This window comes from Filicampus tigris, chromosome 12 (assembly GCF_054856515.1).
Source record: "Filicampus tigris isolate MCC_2025a chromosome 12, RoL_Ftig_1.0, whole genome shotgun sequence".
Classification (NCBI taxonomy): domain Eukaryota; kingdom Metazoa; phylum Chordata; class Actinopteri; order Syngnathiformes; family Syngnathidae; genus Filicampus; species Filicampus tigris.
This window is the reverse complement of record NC_141228.1, coordinates 16,107,954-16,126,454: the sequence shown is the minus strand read 5'-3', so window position 1 is coordinate 16,126,454 and position 18,501 is coordinate 16,107,954. Positions and strand designations below refer to the sequence as shown.

Sequence of the window (18,501 nt, the reverse complement as noted above, 5' to 3'; positions counted from 1 at the left end):
ATCTGCTCCACAAATTAAATTGAAACTCCATTTTGTTGTTGTTTGGTTTTGCACAGTTAGGAAACGTAATATTGCTAGTAGGCTGCTTTTGTCCAAATGGCATTTGTCAGCTTATAAATCAACATTTCATGTCGTGGTTGAGGTAGATGTACAACTTAAAAGTTTAAAATGGAAAGAATATTGAAGAAATGTTTCGCGTTGACTATAATTCTATATTGCAAAAGTACGTCTTTTTTCTTTTTTTAATGCACTGGGCTGGGTTGCAGCATACGAAAGAGTCTAGGGATGGGGCGGACGATAAAAGCAGCACAAGCAGTCGGACAAGTTTTCCCACTTTATAAAAAGAATCTCTTAGTAGTAGTTCAGACAAAGATGTAACCACACCCACAAAACAAAGCAAGAGGAATCATAACAGTCAAATCATACAATTAAATGAAGCGTTTCAAAATAAAATCTCATAAATCTCTGATCAGCATAAAAAAAAAGGGGGAGGACCACATTTTCACCCCAACGTTAACGACAATAAATTACATGGGCCAAAGAAGTCATTTATTTATTTAAATGAATCTACTTAGATTAACGTATGTACTGTAATTATTTTAAAGGTGTCATTATTTACATCCACTGTAACCGATTTAGCAGAGCTGGGCATTTTACAAAAAATTTGCGGTCCATTTATCAGCTTCTACCTACTGCCGGGGTACCCTTCCGCTGTCCGTTTATCCGCCATTTTGTCCGTCCGGAAAAAAATAGCAGCACATGCCTATGGGCCGGTCCGCCTATGATTTTAAACGGGCTCCCGATAGCGTTGCCGACTTCAAACTGCGACCAATTACCGGTAAAATTTTGATCCGTCTAATTCCCCCCCCGTCCTCCCAAAAAAAACACATCATAATCGAACAGATTGTGCACTGTTGTGGAGAGCTTCCGCTTATGCTTCATCCGTCTTTTTTTTTTTTTTTTTTCAATTCCCGTTTATCACCGGCAAAATGGGCATCCGTCATAGGCAAACAGACGGACCGTCGGCTAGGCGGAATGCCCAGCTCTGCGACGTATCTTAGTAACAACCTCAGGTAATCACTCTCAGTGTTTTTCAAGTGACTTGGTAGCCATGTTGAGCAAATTTGGCCATTGGTTGCCTGGCAACAAGGCAAAATGCCCATAATCATTTTCCAGCACCAGCGTTTACCTTTCGACTCCATCAAGGTGGCAGCCTGTGGAGATAGCTAGGGGAGATACTATGACTCACGCCTACTTGCTAAAGCCAATTCAAAAAATTTGTATAGTTATGCACTCAAATGTTGAATTATCTTCTTGGGCTTTTGGGTGAAATTTCACAAATCTAAAATGCACTAAAAGGTTTACTACAAGGAGCTGAATGGTTGGGGAGTACTAAGTTATGCAAAAAAATACGGAAATTTATGACCAAATGGGTATTCAAAAGCGTATAGAAAGTTTACTTTGGTTGTCTCTGCTTTGCTTTTGAATGTTAGTAGCTGTTGTGTTTCTAAAAGCTTTTAGGTGCTGTGTATTTATGTGTGTGAAGCACATTGAGATGCCTTGTGTATGAAATGTGCTATACAAATACGCTGCCTTGCCTCGTAAAGGTTTACATGCATTTCAGGGTTTAGAGGGGGAGGAAATCTCACTCAAAAGCCCATCATCTCTAATTGTTTGGGAATACAGTGCAACCTCAGTTTTTGTGATGAATCCTTTCCGGAAAGTCTGATTAAAACCGAAAGGTATGAATACCAAAGTAATATATCCCAAAGAAATTACGTCAAACCAATGACTTTACTCCAGACGGCCAAAAATATTAAGAAAAAAAAAACATTTTATGGAGTATAACTGTAGTTTCATATACAGAAACCGTGTATCGTATTGTGTAAAAATGGTTCAACAGACGGCAAGGTGGATTCCAGAATGCAAGCTTTCATTACAGAGGACGTCAACCCCAATTCATTTTTTCACAAGAATATGTTCTACGTAGCTCCACTAGTCGAAACACGGCATTGCAGTTAATATTGTGTTTGTGGAATATGAGTTAAGACGCAAAATCCAACCGTGTTTCGCCATCTCAGTGAGTCACTTTCTGTGGACTGAAAATGACATCACAGTTGCACAGGGCGCAGATAACAACCAATCATGGCTCAGCTTCAGAAAACAGGTGAGCCGTGATTGGTTGTTTTTAATACAATTATGCAGTCACGCTCAATGTGCCCATTTATTGAGTTGACTTCTAAATAAGCCGCCATGGGGCCCAAACAAGCCGTGGTGAAACCGTGCTATTATAGTGGGTGCTTTTATTTTGAAGGCCTGACTTTACACAGGCCGTGTTACGCCAAAGTTGCCCGAGTGTTAGCAAAAAGGTCAGGAGGGTTGCTATTACTTTGAGGCAATTCATAAAAGTTTTAATCATAGATGACGCCTTGCAATCTGTTGACCCCTCTTTATGAAACTTACAAAATGCTTTAGATGAACTCAAGGTGTGGAAACGCAACAATTCCAGGAATGTCCAAGTCATGTTTTTTTTTTTTTTAACTCAAAAACAAGAGTTGATGGACAAAAACTGGTACAAAATTTCAACGAAAAAAGTTGTCGAAAACCCTATCGTACAAAAACTGAGGTTCCACTCTAATGCATGTCCTATTACGTAACTGAAAGCCTTACCCAGTAGCCGGTCTTCAGTTAAACTCCACATGATGACATTATTGCTGAAGATGGCGTGATTATGTAAAATTTGTGACTTTCCTCTCCCAACTGAGGCACTTAAGGTGTCGCCAGCAATTGTGCTTGACCTTTTTTTTTTTTTGGACTCCTATACACCTTCACTTCCCCTGACCTCCATTTTGGTCCTGCTGGGCAGTCATCGGTGTCAGTCTCACGCCCTGCTTGGGTTGGGAGGCTTCTTGCTTTCGTAGCCGTAGAGAAATGTGGCTCCGATGACAAGGGCGGCTCCCAGGAAGAAGATGCTGCAGATGACAGAGTTAACAGATGGCCTGTGAGTATTGATGTCTGTATGTGTTGCTAATCCTTATGTATAAAGTAGCAATCCTTTCAAGGATTACAATTACCTTTTCGTATCATGTGCTAGTTTTAAAATAGCGGATTATATGGTTTCATTGAACATTTTGGGTTCAACTCATTCACTGCCAGCCACTTTAAAAACAAGGTTCACCATATTGCCAGCCGGTTAGAGTATTTTGACAAATCCATGGAGTATTGTGCTTTGTGACATTAAAAGTCTCCACTTTGGAAAGTGTCGAAAATTAGCTTTTTGTGGAAAGAATCATGTCAAGCAGTACAGTGAGTTTGACGGTAAGACTGAGAAAGGACTTTTGATGGACCAAAAAAATAATTTTAGGGCTGCGAACTAACGATTATTAATAATCAACTTGTTTATTATTTTTTTCAATTAATTGAATAAAAAAATATATACTTGAATCCCTTTATTCCAAAACAGGATGTAATTTCAAATTGACAGTGCAGAAAATGCACAAAGAAAAACTGATTAAGATTTAGTTACTGGTTTGATCTGTACCATCTGTCAGAAATTTGGCAAAAATGTTGATCATTTTTTGTCAGAGTAAAAGCAGATGTTTTAAACTAAAGGCCTTTAAACATTCAAGTTGAGCATCGGTGGCTTTTTTAAATCGTGTTCATCATTCACCGCATGAACTGCGTTATCTAGATCTAGAAGAGGCTGCCACTTGTACCTGGTGGGGTCGAAGTCCTGGAGCCAAAAGTAGGAAATGAGCGTGGAGAGGATGATGGAGAGTGACGTGGCAAAGCCTTTGAGGATGTTGTCGGCGTACTTGATGACCGCCGCGATGACCAGACCACCCAGCGCCTGACGTAAAACAAACACACATGCACAGATGGACGGAGTCGGGACGGAGGCAGTCAGCAGCCAAGTGAGACTGACTTGCAGCGTGACCACGGTGCAGGTGACGGCGTTATATCCCTGGAACATTCCCGACTCCATCACTTTGTCTCCGTCGAAGCTCAGCATCCCCACAAAGCCGAACACCAGGCAGAACATCCCTAAAATGCACAAAAGATAGTCAAGGGCCACGTTTGGTGTTTTAAGGCTAGGTCAGTCGTAGATGACATTTATAATAACAAAATAACAATGATAACAGTAAGTTGGTGTATGATGTAAAATAGTTCATTTAAATTTGAATTTTATTGCTAATTATTTATTCCATCATAATTAATTAATAAAAAGTGTATATCGTCGCTGTCCTGTGAAAAACACTTAGCTCCAATTTTGGAAACTTTTTTAAATTTTCACTTTAACGCGATGTCTGTAACGCAGAAACGCAGAAATGATTCATGTAAAAATAAGAAAATGACAAAAAAATGGAGAGAAGTGTTTTTTGTTTATTATTTGCAATAAATCAATTAATAAATGATTTGACAAGCTAACTGAATAAAAACTAAAAAAAAAAATAATACAGTATTGGCGCTTATTAAAACTGTGACTTTTTGTGACTGTGACTTCAGCCCATGCCTACCTGCACATTTGTTATTGTAATGTGTTATTGTCAAACGATTATCCGACAACTCAATTAATGGATGGGCTAACTGGTAGAATATTCAATTCTAAAAATGATGGATCGCTAACAGATCGCTTAAGAGGTGAAAAAAGCTGCCGCGGATTTGATCAGAAGCGGACAAACGAGCTAACTTCGACTGACCGAGCTGGATGTTGCGGATCCAGACGCTCTGTTTGCTCTCCTTCAGGATCTTCTCGAAGTACACGCCGGCAAAGCCGCTGGAGCAGCAGGCCACCAGAACGGCCATGACGCCTACAAACTGGGAGCCTGCGGACGCCTCTGCCTTCTCCGTCACCACCGAGGATTCCGAGGGCCACTGCAGATACAAGACAAACGCATAAAGCCTGGTTCACACGGCAGGATTTTAAAATTCGGGGCTAAAATTGGGCCGTTTATCCTGCCGTGTGAACTGGGCTTAAGCTGCCACAGGACTAGTTGGAGGCAGTGCCACTATATTTTACAAATCACTCGTTGACACTGATTAGGGAGCAGGGAAGGAGTGAATGATCCCGAACGCAACGACTGTACAATAGTGCCTTGGAAAAATTGGAGATAATGACGTTGTGTAACTAACCAAAAAGCTTTGCCTTAGGAAAGTACCTTTGGCTTAATGCTAATAAACAATGCAAAACGCAATAGACAGGCTAATGAACAGCACGCGTGCCATGGTGTGATAACCCTTTCAGAAACACATATTTGAACACACGCAAACAGATAATATAACAATACTCACAGGCATATATTCTTTATCCTCTGTGAAGATTGACTATTACTGCAGCTTACTGAGGAGTTGTGACTGTTCCCATGTGTATCCAATATGTCTGTGTTATACTGCTGCCAGGTGGCCAGGTTGCGCACATCAGAAAGAGCAGCACAATGTCCACTGAAGTGAAGCAAAAATTCCCAGGCTGTAACTAACAAATCTTTCTAGAATCGGTTATCCTATCGATAACCCCATCAAAAACATGTTTTTATTCAGTTACACTCGGCTGTGTTCTTTTGTCTCCTTCTATTGTACTATTCCGCCAACTCTTTGTTGTTACAGGGATGCGGAGGAGGTGATAGCACAAGAGCTTCCCCTTTTCGCAACACCTGATAGTTGATTACCACACCCCACGGGACTGCTGTTTTGTCATACTGCTTAAAAAAAAAAAAAAAGAAAGGGAATTGGGGCACTTGCAAGTCAAGGTATAACTGAAATTAGGACCAGACTATTATTTGAATTCAAATCGACATTTCAATGGAGTAGAATGCAAGTTTCAAATTGCAAGGGCTGCAATTTGAGGACAAAAAAAAAAGACCAAAACATTCAAGGACGATAAATCTGACATTATTTTAATACAGATTAATATATTTCTTGTGTTTGTTAAAAAAATACATGAAAAGAGGACCTTGAAAAAAATTAATCACACCTTAAATCCGAGATTATTTTTCCAAATCATTGAGCGCTACTGAAAATGGAGAAAGTTGTCTACCTACCTGTACGAGAGCCACTCCGGCCATGAGGATGAGCAAGGAGAGCCACTGGTAGACGCCCAGCCGGCGTCCCAGCATGAACACGGAGAACAGAGCTGTGGTCAGGATCTTCAGCTGGTATGTGAGCTGGCGGACAGAAGGAAGGAAGCGGCCAAAGTGAGCGCAGACGCCAAAAGCGGAGCGGCTTTGTGGATGTACCTGGTAGGTGGCAGCGTCCAGGTTGGATAGGGCGACATAGAGCAGGTTGTTCTGCAGGGTGTAGATGCCCGAGGGGATGGCCAGCTTCAGGGTTTCTATGGGCTTGTGGGCGATCTCCTGGCGGAGGACGCTGTTGAACGCTCGCACGCTGTAACCTGAGGGGAGTGGCAAAACAAGGCATGGTTTGCAATTAGTCACTCGTTTTCATATAGTGCAATCAAAAGCCAACTAGAAATTTGCATTCAGTGGAGCTCCACGTATGAGCTATTCGTTTTTTAAAAGTAATTTTCATATTCATTTTTGGGGAGGGGCAACCCCCATTTTTCATGGAAAAAAACTTGCCTGTGTGAAGCACATTGAGTTGCCTTGTGTATTAAATGTGCAATACAAATAAAGCTGCCTGGCCTTATTGGCAGTATAATGAAGCAATAATAATAATAATGATAATAATACAAATAATAATGCAATTATACTGGCCGTCCATTATTTGTGGCTATCCGTGGGCAGGCTTAGTACCTAATGGCGGTGGTCCATTACATCAGTGATTCTCAACCAGTGTGCCGTGGCACATTAGCGTGCCGTGAGAGCTATCCAATGTCAATTATTTTGACATAAAAAAAATTCCTCGTTAAAAAAACGGTTTTGTTCATTTATTTTTGCCAACCACATATAGTAACAGGCAAAACAATAAAATGTTCTTCCACTAGACAACAAAAGGTACATAATGACCCTGTACAGCCACTTTTTGTGACTCATTTTGTTAGGTGGCGTGGCGTGAGATTTTTTTCTGATCTGAAATATGTGCCTAGGCTCAACAAAGGTTGAGAAACACTGCATTATATGATGTTTAGGGAGTAGGGAATAAGTGAAAATGGTGAGCCCAAGTGGACAAAAAGCATAGGTGCACATAGGGCTTGTGGATAGCATTTTCTCCCCCCCACGTATGTGTAAAGTTCGGCCGGATTGCCTTTGTGTGATTTAGCGGAACATCCGTCCGTTCACTCACTGTGGTCTTTGAAGACTAGCATCAGACAGATGACGATCTTCATGACCTCGGCCACCACCACGGCCGAGGAGGCCAGGTACCGCGGGCCCTCCTCCTGCAAGGTTCGGGAGTAGCGCATGATGAGCACCAAGGACGTGGTCTGGAACACCAGCACGCCCAGTGAGAGATACTTGAGCCGGGACGAAGCCATGCCAGCCACTCAGTGAGGAGGCTGACGGGAAAAAAGAGGACAATGATGAAGAAAAGTAGTGCTCGGTGAAGAACCTCAACTTTATTTACGGAGTATTAGTATTCAGTCTATTATTCTATCATTTTTATGTCTCTATCCTCACTTTCAAAACCACTCAAACGTTACATACAGTGGATTTCATTCTTTAACTACATGATTTACTGTTGGCTTAACTTCACTATATGAGGAGAAAAACAAGGAGATATATCCTTTCAAAAAAAGCGGGACAACATTTTGTTTCTGTTGAAGAGCTGTTGTATCATAAGTCACACCCCAGAAATGTGTGTTATGATATGTTTATTTTACCATGACAATCTTTTTCTACTGTGCAGTGGCTAATCATTTAAATAAGCTTTACCAGATTTGGTTTGGCATTTATTTAAGTGAACATGTATTTGATATTAGCGATATCTTTTTCTACCGTAGCTTTTCCCCCCTCCATTTTAAGAAACTCGATATAAGAACAATCCTCATAATGAATGATGTATGATTTTACTTCAAGGTTTGCAATTTATGGTTTGGATTATTGCAATTACCTTAAAAAAATGTCAGGGGTCTGCAGCTTGTCCAAAATGCAGTAACTCCAATTCTAACTGGGTCATCGATGTGTAACCATATCACAACTGTATTAACCTCCCTTCGTTGGCTTCCTATTCACACTAGAGTAAATTTTAAAGTGCTGCTTTTAACCTACAAGATTTTAAATGGTTTAGCACTAGCTTTTGATGCCATAATGTCTAAGTACATCTGCAGAATTGTTCGTGGATACCATGGCCCATGTAGTATTACTACATATTCCTTTTTTTTTTTTTTTTTTTTTAAATAAAACTATTACAAAGGGCTTGGTCCCCGGAAAGCATCAAAACTTTGAGAATGCTTTCAGTATGAAAAAAAAAAATCACCACTAGGCAGGAGTGGGCAAATTTTCACAACAGCCACGTGCACCCACACGACCCTTGGGGCAGCCCACTTCCAAGGGATGATGTAACGTGCACGTGATAGTGGTGACCGCCGTATGTGTGGAAAATTGAATAGAATTCAATAGACCAGAGAACCTTATTTCTTATAGTCTGGGAGTCCTTCGTGTTTTTTTTGGCAAACTCTATGCGGGCGAGGATTCTGTCAGGCCACTCTACCATAAAGTCTTGACCGGTGGAGGGCTGCAGTGATAGTTGACCATGTGTAACTTTCTCCCATTTCCCTACTGCATCACTAGAGCTCAGCCACAGTGATCTTTGGGTTCTTCTTTACCGCTCTCTCAAATGCTCTTCTCCCACAATTTGGCTGCACGGACAGGTCTAGGAAAAGTTGTGGTCGCCCCAAACTTCTTCCATTTGAGGATTACGAAGGCCACTGTGCTCTTAGGAACCGTTGACTGCTGCAAAAATTCTTTTATAACCTTGGCCAGATCTGTGCCTTGCCACAATTCTTTCTATGATCTCCTCGGGCTGTTCCTTCGACCTCATGATTCTCGTTTGCTCTGACATGCACTGAGTTGTAAGGTCTTATATAGCCTTTCCTAATCAAGTCCAATCAGTATAATTAAACACAGCTGGACTCTAATAAAGGAGCAGAACCATCAAGGATTATCAGAAGAAATGGACAGCATGTGAGTTAAATATGAAGTTCGCTGACCATGTATTTCAGTTTTTCTTTTTTCATAAATTTGCAATAATTTCTACAATTGTGATTTTCTATCAAGGTGGGGTGCTGAGTGTACATTATTGAGAAACAAAATGAACTTTTTTGATTTTGGCAAATGGCTGCAATGACGCAGAAAGTGAAAAATCTAAAGGGGTCTGAATACGTATCCACTGTAGCTACAGAATTCGATTTTCTGTAGGCCTTCAAAAATGAGTCAAAATGGTCAAAAAGGCTGGCAAGTGCAATTTTCTAACAGTCTGGCATTAAATGAGTTAAATGAACGACATTGACATCTGACATTTAAATTCCCACACTGTCTCTATAAGGCAGCAGGCAATTCAAATTGTATTTTATTAAGACCGCTTTATAAATAAATTAATTATCGTTATCATTACACTGATTTATTGGTTTTAACGTGTTGGGTAAGCGACATTTTGAATGTCAAAAGTCGCTCTTAAATGACCCGATTTTAGGGAGAAAAGTTTAGACATCTGTGGAATACAGGAAGACCTTCTTACCCGTAAGTGAGTCTTTAAAAAATGACTTAAAGACATGAACAGCAACCAAGGGAATTGTAGATCACTTCTCGTCCGCACTGACAAAGTGTCAAAACCGAAAAAGATACAAACGTTGCAGTCGTTTCTGTGTTGCTTTCATTTACGTCCTATCGTCCGTCGACCGGTCCTGGACAGCCACCGTCCGCGGAGACTCGCACATTATGACGCACTAGGCATCTTCAAATCAGAGTTTAATTCGGACAAACACCGCCAAGACAGAACGAGTGCACTGGACGTTTGAGATCGCTCACTAATGTAAAACAGTCACTTCCGTGTGCATTTCTTCTTCGTTACGTCCTTGGTTGGATTGGTGCTGTTCTCATTAGGTTGCCACCCACAGGCCAGTTAGCGAAATGCTACATACAATTGGGTTTGCAGACTCGACTCAACTCTATTTACTATATTTCATTTAATTACCCTTGGGGTTTGAATAATTTAAGGTTTTACTGCATATATAAATAAAATAACACATACACATCTCTGATGATCCAGGCTTTAATTGAGAAGAGAAACTTGGTTAATCTTTTTCAACAGTCCGAACTCTAGCTTAACCAAACATGTCCAACAACTACTTCATATGGTCAAAGAAAAGAAACATTTATATACACAGACTTTATAAACACTTCTTCTGCCTGCTATATGTGCAGAAATATCAATTATCTTTTGTGGAAATTCAAACCATTACTTGCTTGGTATTATTGTCAATTGCAAATTGCAATTGCGACCACCGTATAGGATGAAACTGGGCATGGAAAGCCATTTAAATATTTATCCTACATCTTTGACTTTAAGGTCCATGTACTTGTACTCTTTGTCCTCACTAGTAAGACAATTCAGCACACTAGCAGAATAATGGCCTTACTAGTAATGTGTCCACTACTGCAGTGATTCTCAACCAGTGTGCTGTGGCACATTAGTGTGCCGTGAGAGATCAAGTGTGTCACAGGAAATTATTCAATGTTAATTATTCTGACAAAAAAAATTGTAATAAAAAAAAAAACTGTTTGGTTAATTTATTTATGCCAACTACATACAGCAATAAAATGTCATTCTACTAGTGAGCTGAATCATCTTATTAGTGACAACAGATCGTACTAGTACCTTCAGATGATTATCAAGGATGTGGAATGAATGCTCAAATGGCTTTCCATAAACAAAAGCACTCGCAGTCACAAAATACTTTGATTGACCTCTAGACTTGGCTTATTCATCATGACAACTAAAACAGACACCAACAATGATTGTAACTAAGCAAAAAAAAAAAAGGTTACATAGTTTGAGAAAACATGGAAAAAGAGGCAGTTTCAAAAAAAAACATTCACAATCATTCAACAAGTGCGCACAGTATTCATATAAAAAAGAGCCATTAAAAAAAATCTTTGCCAAGTAAAATCTCAGACTTTACAAGCAGAATGTGCTGTGCGTCCATTTATGTTTCAACACACCAAAAAAAAAATAATAATAAAGACAAAAAGTCCATGGAGCTTTGCAATTATGATTGTTCTCTTTGTAACATAAACTGCCATCATGCGACAAGTCATGCTTCAGATGGTCTCGTAACAAACAGGCTATCAGTCCCATGCACTTGGCCAAAGGAGAGTGGTTTCAACATGAACACGCATCATGGCATAAATAGAAGAGCACGTAGCAGAAAGGATCGATGTATAACATCCCGCTCCCCAACTCAATGTCCATCTCTGTGCATGTGACCAGAAAACAATACAAATAAAAAGTTGGTTGCCAAATGAATCTTGCATGAGTTTGTTTGATACACATGGAGACATTGTCGCTCACAAATAATGTTGTCATTTTTTTCTATTTTTGTAAACTGTACAGTGGTACCTTGACATACAAGTTAATTTGGTACTAGTACCAAAGTCAACTCAATGTACTCATATCAAATGAATATTCCCCTTTGAAATGAATTGAAATGGCCTCGTGAGTGACGTGAGGAGCTGGAATCCGGTTGGCCAGTTAGTCTGCGTGTGAGATTTTGGCGTAAACTACTGACTGTATATCGCATCAGAAGTTTGCTCGTAACATAAAACGTTTTTGGCTTGCAACACAAAGTCAAGGTATCACTGTATTTGATTTGTAGCTCAGGAGATTTTAGGAACTATAAACACGTTTTCTTAAGTGCAAAGAGAAAATGCTATACCAAACGATGGGAACAAAGGAAGTTACTACGTGTCAACGTGGAAGCGCATAGAACCCCCAGGAGTCATTCTTTGGCCGCTTGGCCGGCCGGCCGGCCGCCTACGCAAACACCTGCCTGCTCCCCAGGGCCGGCGGCTGCTGGGACGCCTGCTGCTGGGCCGGCTGCGCCTGCGGCTGCAGCTGCGCCTGCTCGGGAATGTGCGTGTGGCGGGCGGAGGGAAGCGCGTGGTGGCCGTTCCCCAGCGGGGTGGGGCTGGTGGTGACGTCGGACCAGTCCGAGTTGGAGTGCGGCGAAGACGACGACCAAGGGTCCGGGGATTCAGGCGAGGGCGTGAGATAGGGGTGCTCGTTGGGAGGGTGCGGCGGGTGGCCGGGGGTGGTCCCCTCGGAGCCGGCGGGGGTGAAACTGTGCTGGGAGGGCGGAGTGGGGTACTTATCCACCGGGCTCTGAGTGGGATAGGAAGGTAGCGGCCCTCCGTGGGTGACGGTGTGGGGGTGCTGCATGTGGTGGGGGAGCCCCATGCTCATCTGCTCGGGTATCGGGTATATCAAGCCCTGGCTGCAGCGGAGGTGGCCGGGTCCCTGTTGGGGGTTCTGTGGCTGGGCCTGAGTCACCTGCACGTGACCCTGCTGGGACTGCTTCAGCATGCCTTGGCCTCCGCCGGGCGGCATCATTTGGAAGGTGACGATGGGGGGCAGCTGCTCCCGACTCATGGTGACGTTCATGGGGGTCAGCATGGGGCCCCCTTGGCCATGGTGCTGGGCCATACCGCGGTGGGCTCCGCCCATGGGGTGCGGCACCAGGCCGAACATGTGGCTGCCGTAGCCGTGCTTGGTCATGCCCACCCAGGCCTGCTGCTGCTGCTGCTGGCCCAGCATGTGGCTGACGGGGGGCAGCATGGGCCTGGTTGCAGGGCTGCTCATGAGGGGCGGCGAGTTGGCGGTAGCGGTGGCCGCGCCGGATGCGTCGCCCGTGTATGAGTGCGGCGACTCCAGGGAGTCGACTGGCGACATGGTGACGGAGCTTTCGGGAAGTCCTCCAGCTGCCTTCACGCCGTTGACGCCACCTCCGCCGCCACCAGCAGCCGGACCCTCCCCTCCGGCGGGCTTCTTTCTTCGCTTGGCCTTCATGTCTTTGGGCTCCTTGGCTCCCCCGCCGACACCCCCCATCTTGGCGCCACCCCTCCGGCTCTTCTTCCCCTGCGGGCCGGGACGCATGCCGATGAAGGCGGCTCCGTTGGCCCCGCACATTACAGAGGAGTTTCCGCCGATGTGATTAGGCCCGTTGTGGGGGCTGTGAACCAAATTGTACTGGTCCAGCAGGCGCACTATGTCGTGGTGCATTCTTTCTTGAGCCGTGTCTCTGGGGAGACGATCCAGGTGGTCGGTGATGTCGCGATTTGAGTAGTGGTCAAGGAGCACTTGAGCCGCTTCAAAACTGCCTTCTCTGGCTGCCAGGAACAGCGGGGTCTCCTCCTGAATGAAAGAGTTCATCATGGCATGAAGTTGACTTGTACACATTATAAGAAATAAAAATGTTTAACTCATTCAGTGGTGACTTGACTTATTTGTTTGATTCATGCCATGACTATGATCTCATTTGAAATGATTCATACGTCAAATCAATTTCTATTGACATGACTTGAAATGCCATTAATCTTTTTAGAAGCATTTCGAAAATTGAAAATGTTCAAAAAGTCATTCATTTTGAAATTCAGCCCTCGCACCCAGTTTCATTTGGTGACATGAAAACTGGGGACTGTGTGTCCACCATGAGTAGACACACAAAAAAGTCTCAAGAACCCCTGCCGCAAAACACACAGAAAGTGTAACATTGTACTGCTGTTCGAAGTGGCAATTTTGGGTTATTTTGCTTCTTTCCAGGAGTCTTCTATGTCTTCTTCACCATTGAGGTGTTTTTTTTGGAGGCAGAAATTACTTAACGTTATTTCAATTCATTTGAATGGGGAAAACTGATTTTGAGCACAAGTTAATTTCTAGCTCAGGAGATTGAGCTATAAGCTTGGAGACGGAACAAATGAAACCCGTAAGTCAAGGTACCACTGTTTCTAGCCTTACACCTAAATGAAGACAACACATCAACATATTTGAAGTACTGACCTTATTGTCCTGCATGTCACGGTTGGCTCCGTTCTTCAAAAGCACAAGCGTGGCCTCCACGTTGTTAACTGCTGCAGCCCAGTGAAGAGCGGACTTGCCTGAAATGAGAGAATGATTTAAAAAACTGTTTTAAAAAAGGACCCGCAAAAAAAAAATTAACCATAAGTTGAGTGTATGTTGATAATAAAAAAAGTAGTTCTTTGGCACCATCACGTGGCATCTTGAAGCCAAGGAAATATGTTGAAGTGAGAAAAGAAGGTCTAGCTATTCGCCAAGTTAAAGCCCTAAAGCCCCGTCTCGTAGAAAAGTAGTGCTTTGCTGCCATCGCGTGGCATCTACAGGTAATTATAAACCTTTTGAGGGTGGGTTTATTCGCAACAGGGCTTGGTTCTAAACACTCTACTACTAATACTACTACTATTCATAATAATTGAATTCATAAGTCATTTTCATTTAAAAGGAAATTTCAAGAAGTCAACAATAAAACCAAAACAGACAATGTTTATGTTACATTACAATGTTACTGTGTAAGAAACATTACAGACATAAGAAAAGCTACATTTGGATTCATATTGTACATACACAGTATATTCCAGTGCTTGCTAAATAATCAAATCAAGGCTTCACTTTTGCATTACTGACCATGATCATCCACAGCATTGATGTCAGCATGGCAGTGGATCAGTTCTTCCACCATGCCCTCCACGGCTAACCTGGCTGCCAGGACAAGTGGAGTGGTGCCATCATTCATTCGGGCGTCCAGATCTGTTGCCCGATTGCGAATGAGAATCTATGAGGAAGCAAACATGCACAGAGAGAAATGTGATTGGGTGGGCAATCACTGAGTTCATGTCATGTAGACCTTTTCTTTAAGTGAGTAAACAATGGGATTCAGGGTACTTCTGGGTGGCAGAACAGTAAGCGGCTACCGCCGACCTGATTTTTGTTTTCACATCTATGTTGAAAATGTTTGGTGACGTAACATCTTTTCCACTGACATTTCACGCGTGAAAAATGTGATGTGAGGTCTATTAAGGATGAGTGTTGAAGTGATCTTGACGACTCACCTGGAAGACTCCCTGCGCGTCCGCCGCCACAGCAGCGTGCAGAGGGGTTCTGCCCATGTTGTCGTGGGCGTTGGGATCAGCGCCGGCGTCCAGCAGTCTCTTGGCAGCGTCTGCCCGGGCGTAGCGGGCGGCCAGGTGGAGTGCCGTTTCTCCCGTGCGGTCCGTCTGGGACATGAGTGAAGCGCCCTGTGCGATCAGGTCAGATATAACGCTGGGACCCGGTTCATCGCCTCCGCTCTCCTCTTCCTCCTCGCCGGGGAACGAGCAGTCGGGGCCTCCGCCGTTGCGGAGTGAAGCCAACATCAGCGGGGTGAAGCCATCTGGAAGAGGAGCGATATCAGCCATCAACATTGTTGGGAAGTAACCAACTAAATATACTTTGTTACTGTGTTTAAGTAGAAGTTTCAGGTATCTGTAAATTACTTGAGTCAATCCCAGCCCATTATGTTCAGGCGGAGCCCCTCAAGTTTGTCACCTTCAGTCAAGGCTTTCTATGGATGTAACTCGGAGTCCTTTTGCCATCTCTGACATGTGGGTTTATAGACTGCTTGTGTTCTTACCCGGTCCCTTGACGTTGACATCCAGGCAGTCGGTATCCATGCCAGCTTGCGGTGGGGTTAGGATGACGTCAGCGGCCTTGCGGTGTTGCAGGGTCCATTCCCTTCGGTCAACCTCTCCGTCCGAAGACAACAGCAAGGGCTTGTCCTCGTTCTACCAAAGGACGACGTGAAGTTAGGGCGTACATCGCAACAACCACGGGTGTCAGAGTGTCTCCTGTTCCACGCACCCTTGGAATCTTAGCTGGAACCTCATCTTCCATCCACCTCTGGCCCTGTCTTCCATCCATCATGGCTCCATCCTGGCTCTTGAAATTTCTAATGTGAGCATAGAAATGTTTTACTTTAAAGTCTTCCCATCAATCAGCAGGTTAAGAAGAAAGCAATACAAAACCAAGGCTGGATTTACACTATATTTAATTTCTCCTGGATCAGTAGTTCTCAAATGCTGTTAAATCTAAAATCAGCAAGATTATAACTGGCAAAAAAAATTGACATTTAAAAAAAAATTGTTATTAATTCCAAATATCACGATATGCTTGATAAGAAAATAACATTTTCAACACTGTTAAACACTTATGAACATTTGCACACATGAGGAAGAGTTAGATAAATATATTACATTGTTTCTTTCTATACTTGTTTATATTTTATAGACTACATGTAAATTAAACTTTAAGAAAACTAGATCCCATTTATTTATTTTTTTAAACACTACTTGTAGAAAATGGGCACAGAGGTTTATAGAGGCATTAGTGTGACATCTACTGTAATGCAGTATTGAGCAGGTTATAATCATTTTCATGGCCAGATATGCAGCTGTATAGACTCTACTTTTTGGACACAGAATTTGCCAATTCTGATTTTAAGAACAACATTTTTTTTTTTTTAATACCGAGATCAATGCCTTCATTAATATGTTTATGTTTACACATGTCAATGTATGTACATCTATACTTATTCTCAGTAAGTTTTTACACTACATGCCACATTCTTGACCTATTTGTCATCCATTGTTGATATTGACAATACATTTGCACCGTTAAGGTCAAGCAAGTATGTTCATGTAATTGATAATGACTCAACGTATTGTTGCTTGTGTGTGTGTCTACTCTTCTTTAATCCACTCCCAGCTAGTCGAATGCCTCGTCAAATTGTTAACAAAATAATTCTCACACTACTTATTTTTGAGGAAAGTGTTAGAAATGTATCACAAGCTGTCGCTCTTTAAACTGGTGTTATAACTCTGGATGGCGGTCAGCGAGGTGCTTGGCCAGATTGGACGTGTTCCCACCTTGAGCCACGGCAGTTTTAAAACAAGCCTTACAGATGGGCTTGGTCATGTGGGTCGGCTTGCCATGGCTGTCGGCCATCTAAGCAAAAAAGTTCCTTAAAAGACACTTCACGGGTCATGCTTTTCAATGAGGAGCAGAGAGACAGCCAGCACTTCAATGCTTGAAGCCATCTTCCTTACACGCAAAAGGAGGAGCGTATGTATACTTGCCTTTAAAACAGAGTTGGTGAACTCCGTGTGCTTTAATTTATTTTCTAAATACTGGTATCCCATGCAACACTACTTTTAATAATGCAGAACAAACATTACTAAAAATAGTTACATTGAAATGTATTAATTCAATAATTGGTTAATGAATGTTAAAATTTTGGATTAAAAACTGAAGATGATCATTGTTAATATAAACTATTTTACATACTTTTTTTTCACTTCATCTATGAAATGATCTGGCTAATCGGTCAGATTTGAAAATCAAATGCAAATCCCTTGGGTATAAAAGCGTGTCCAGGCCTGATATAGTGTCAATCCAGCATTAGAAGTATACCGATAATTGCACTCATCACTCCTCATTCAGCTTCACATGTCCACTCACTTCATGTCAAAGTCATCTTGACCAACAGGTTCTCTCCTCTTGTCATTCTTATTGGCCAAAAAGCCATCGGGCAGCCACAGCAGGCCATGTTTATTTTTCCTCTTGACCGCCAGCATCCCCAACACCACAATGAGCAGAATGATGACAAAGGCAACACCGATCACGTACATGGGAAACGTGGGCGGCTTCTTAACCGTCAGGTCGCCTGTGGGTTAAAAGGGAGCAGCGTCAATAGAGTGTTCGCTCTTTTTTACGAGACCGGATAGCAGACCGACTTACTGTTCACAGATATGAGAGGATAAGGCAGGGCGGCCTTAATGTGCGCCGCTGCGATGAAGGAAGCAGCTTCGTTGGTGTTTGAGAAACAGTCTTCGGATTTCTGGGAACATTCCCGGTTATCAATTTGCAGGTGGACCACAGAACTGAAAAAAAATTTAAAAAGATGGTTTATTTACAATTAATGCTCAATATTTTCAGCATATAAAGTATTGGCTCTAAAACCTATGACATGCTCCTTACCCGATAACCTCTCTCTCCATCTCACGCTTGCTTTTACCCCTTTGTAAGAGGCGCCCGTGCCCTTCCTCCGGCCCGTAGTACGGGTACACCATGGGCTCCTTGTTCTCATCCAGCTTCACCTTCAGGTTGGTGTGTAGCAGGGCTCCCAAGGAGCGCAAGAAACCATGCAAGTCCTCAATCAGCTCCTTAGGCTGCAGGCGGACCACGATGACCAGGGTGCCCTCGATCACTTTGGCTGGAGTGTCGGTGGCGCAGTCCAAGCCGTCCCAGCCGCAGGCCTCTGTGTTGCAGCTCCAGTCACACACAAGGTTACCATAGTGGTCTCGACAGTACTTGTCATACCTGGAATATTCATAGTTGCGTGTTAAAAGTGCTTCGGTCTTGTTCGATTTTACTGTGCTGGTTTGTGGCCATTTTGGCTTCCTTTACTGCATGAAGTTTGCAACGAACACCTCATCTTAATATCAAATAAGCATTCATTTTAATTTTATAACTTCATTTTTTATACTTTAGTATTACTCTATT

General features: G+C 42.7%; 2 protein-coding genes across 2 annotated transcripts in view; both read right to left on the bottom strand.

The window, feature by feature from the left end:
• Window positions 1-319: 319 nt before the first annotated feature.
• Window positions 320-9,940, bottom strand: slc35a3a (solute carrier family 35 member A3a). Its single transcript, XM_086048187.1, has 8 exons — window positions 9,631-9,940; window positions 7,240-7,450; window positions 6,234-6,388; window positions 6,039-6,161; window positions 4,701-4,875; window positions 3,926-4,044; window positions 3,717-3,850; window positions 320-2,972 (listed from the first exon to the last, which is right to left on the bottom strand). The coding sequence occupies exons 2-8, from the start codon at window positions 7,427-7,429 to the stop codon at window positions 2,882-2,884; spliced, it is 987 nt and encodes a 328-aa protein (XP_085904313.1). The 5' UTR covers window positions 7,430-7,450; window positions 9,631-9,940; the 3' UTR covers window positions 320-2,881.
• A 210-nt stretch (window positions 9,941-10,150) lies between these two features.
• notch2 (notch receptor 2) overlaps window positions 10,151-18,501 on the bottom strand; it is a 52,321-nt gene continuing 43,970 nt past the window's right edge. The window contains exons 27-35 of the mRNA XM_086047059.1: window positions 17,977-18,318; window positions 17,737-17,879; window positions 17,458-17,662; window positions 15,802-15,889; window positions 15,575-15,725; window positions 15,015-15,334; window positions 14,590-14,737; window positions 13,948-14,045; window positions 10,151-13,302 (exon numbers count right to left, since the gene is read on the bottom strand). Of these exons, the coding sequence (XP_085903185.1) occupies window positions 11,926-13,302; window positions 13,948-14,045; window positions 14,590-14,737; window positions 15,015-15,334; window positions 15,575-15,725; window positions 15,802-15,889; window positions 17,458-17,662; window positions 17,737-17,879; window positions 17,977-18,318 (2,872 nt within the window). The 3' untranslated portion in view covers window positions 10,151-11,925. The remainder of the gene's footprint in view (window positions 13,303-13,947; window positions 14,046-14,589; window positions 14,738-15,014; window positions 15,335-15,574; window positions 15,726-15,801; window positions 15,890-17,457; window positions 17,663-17,736; window positions 17,880-17,976; window positions 18,319-18,501) is intronic.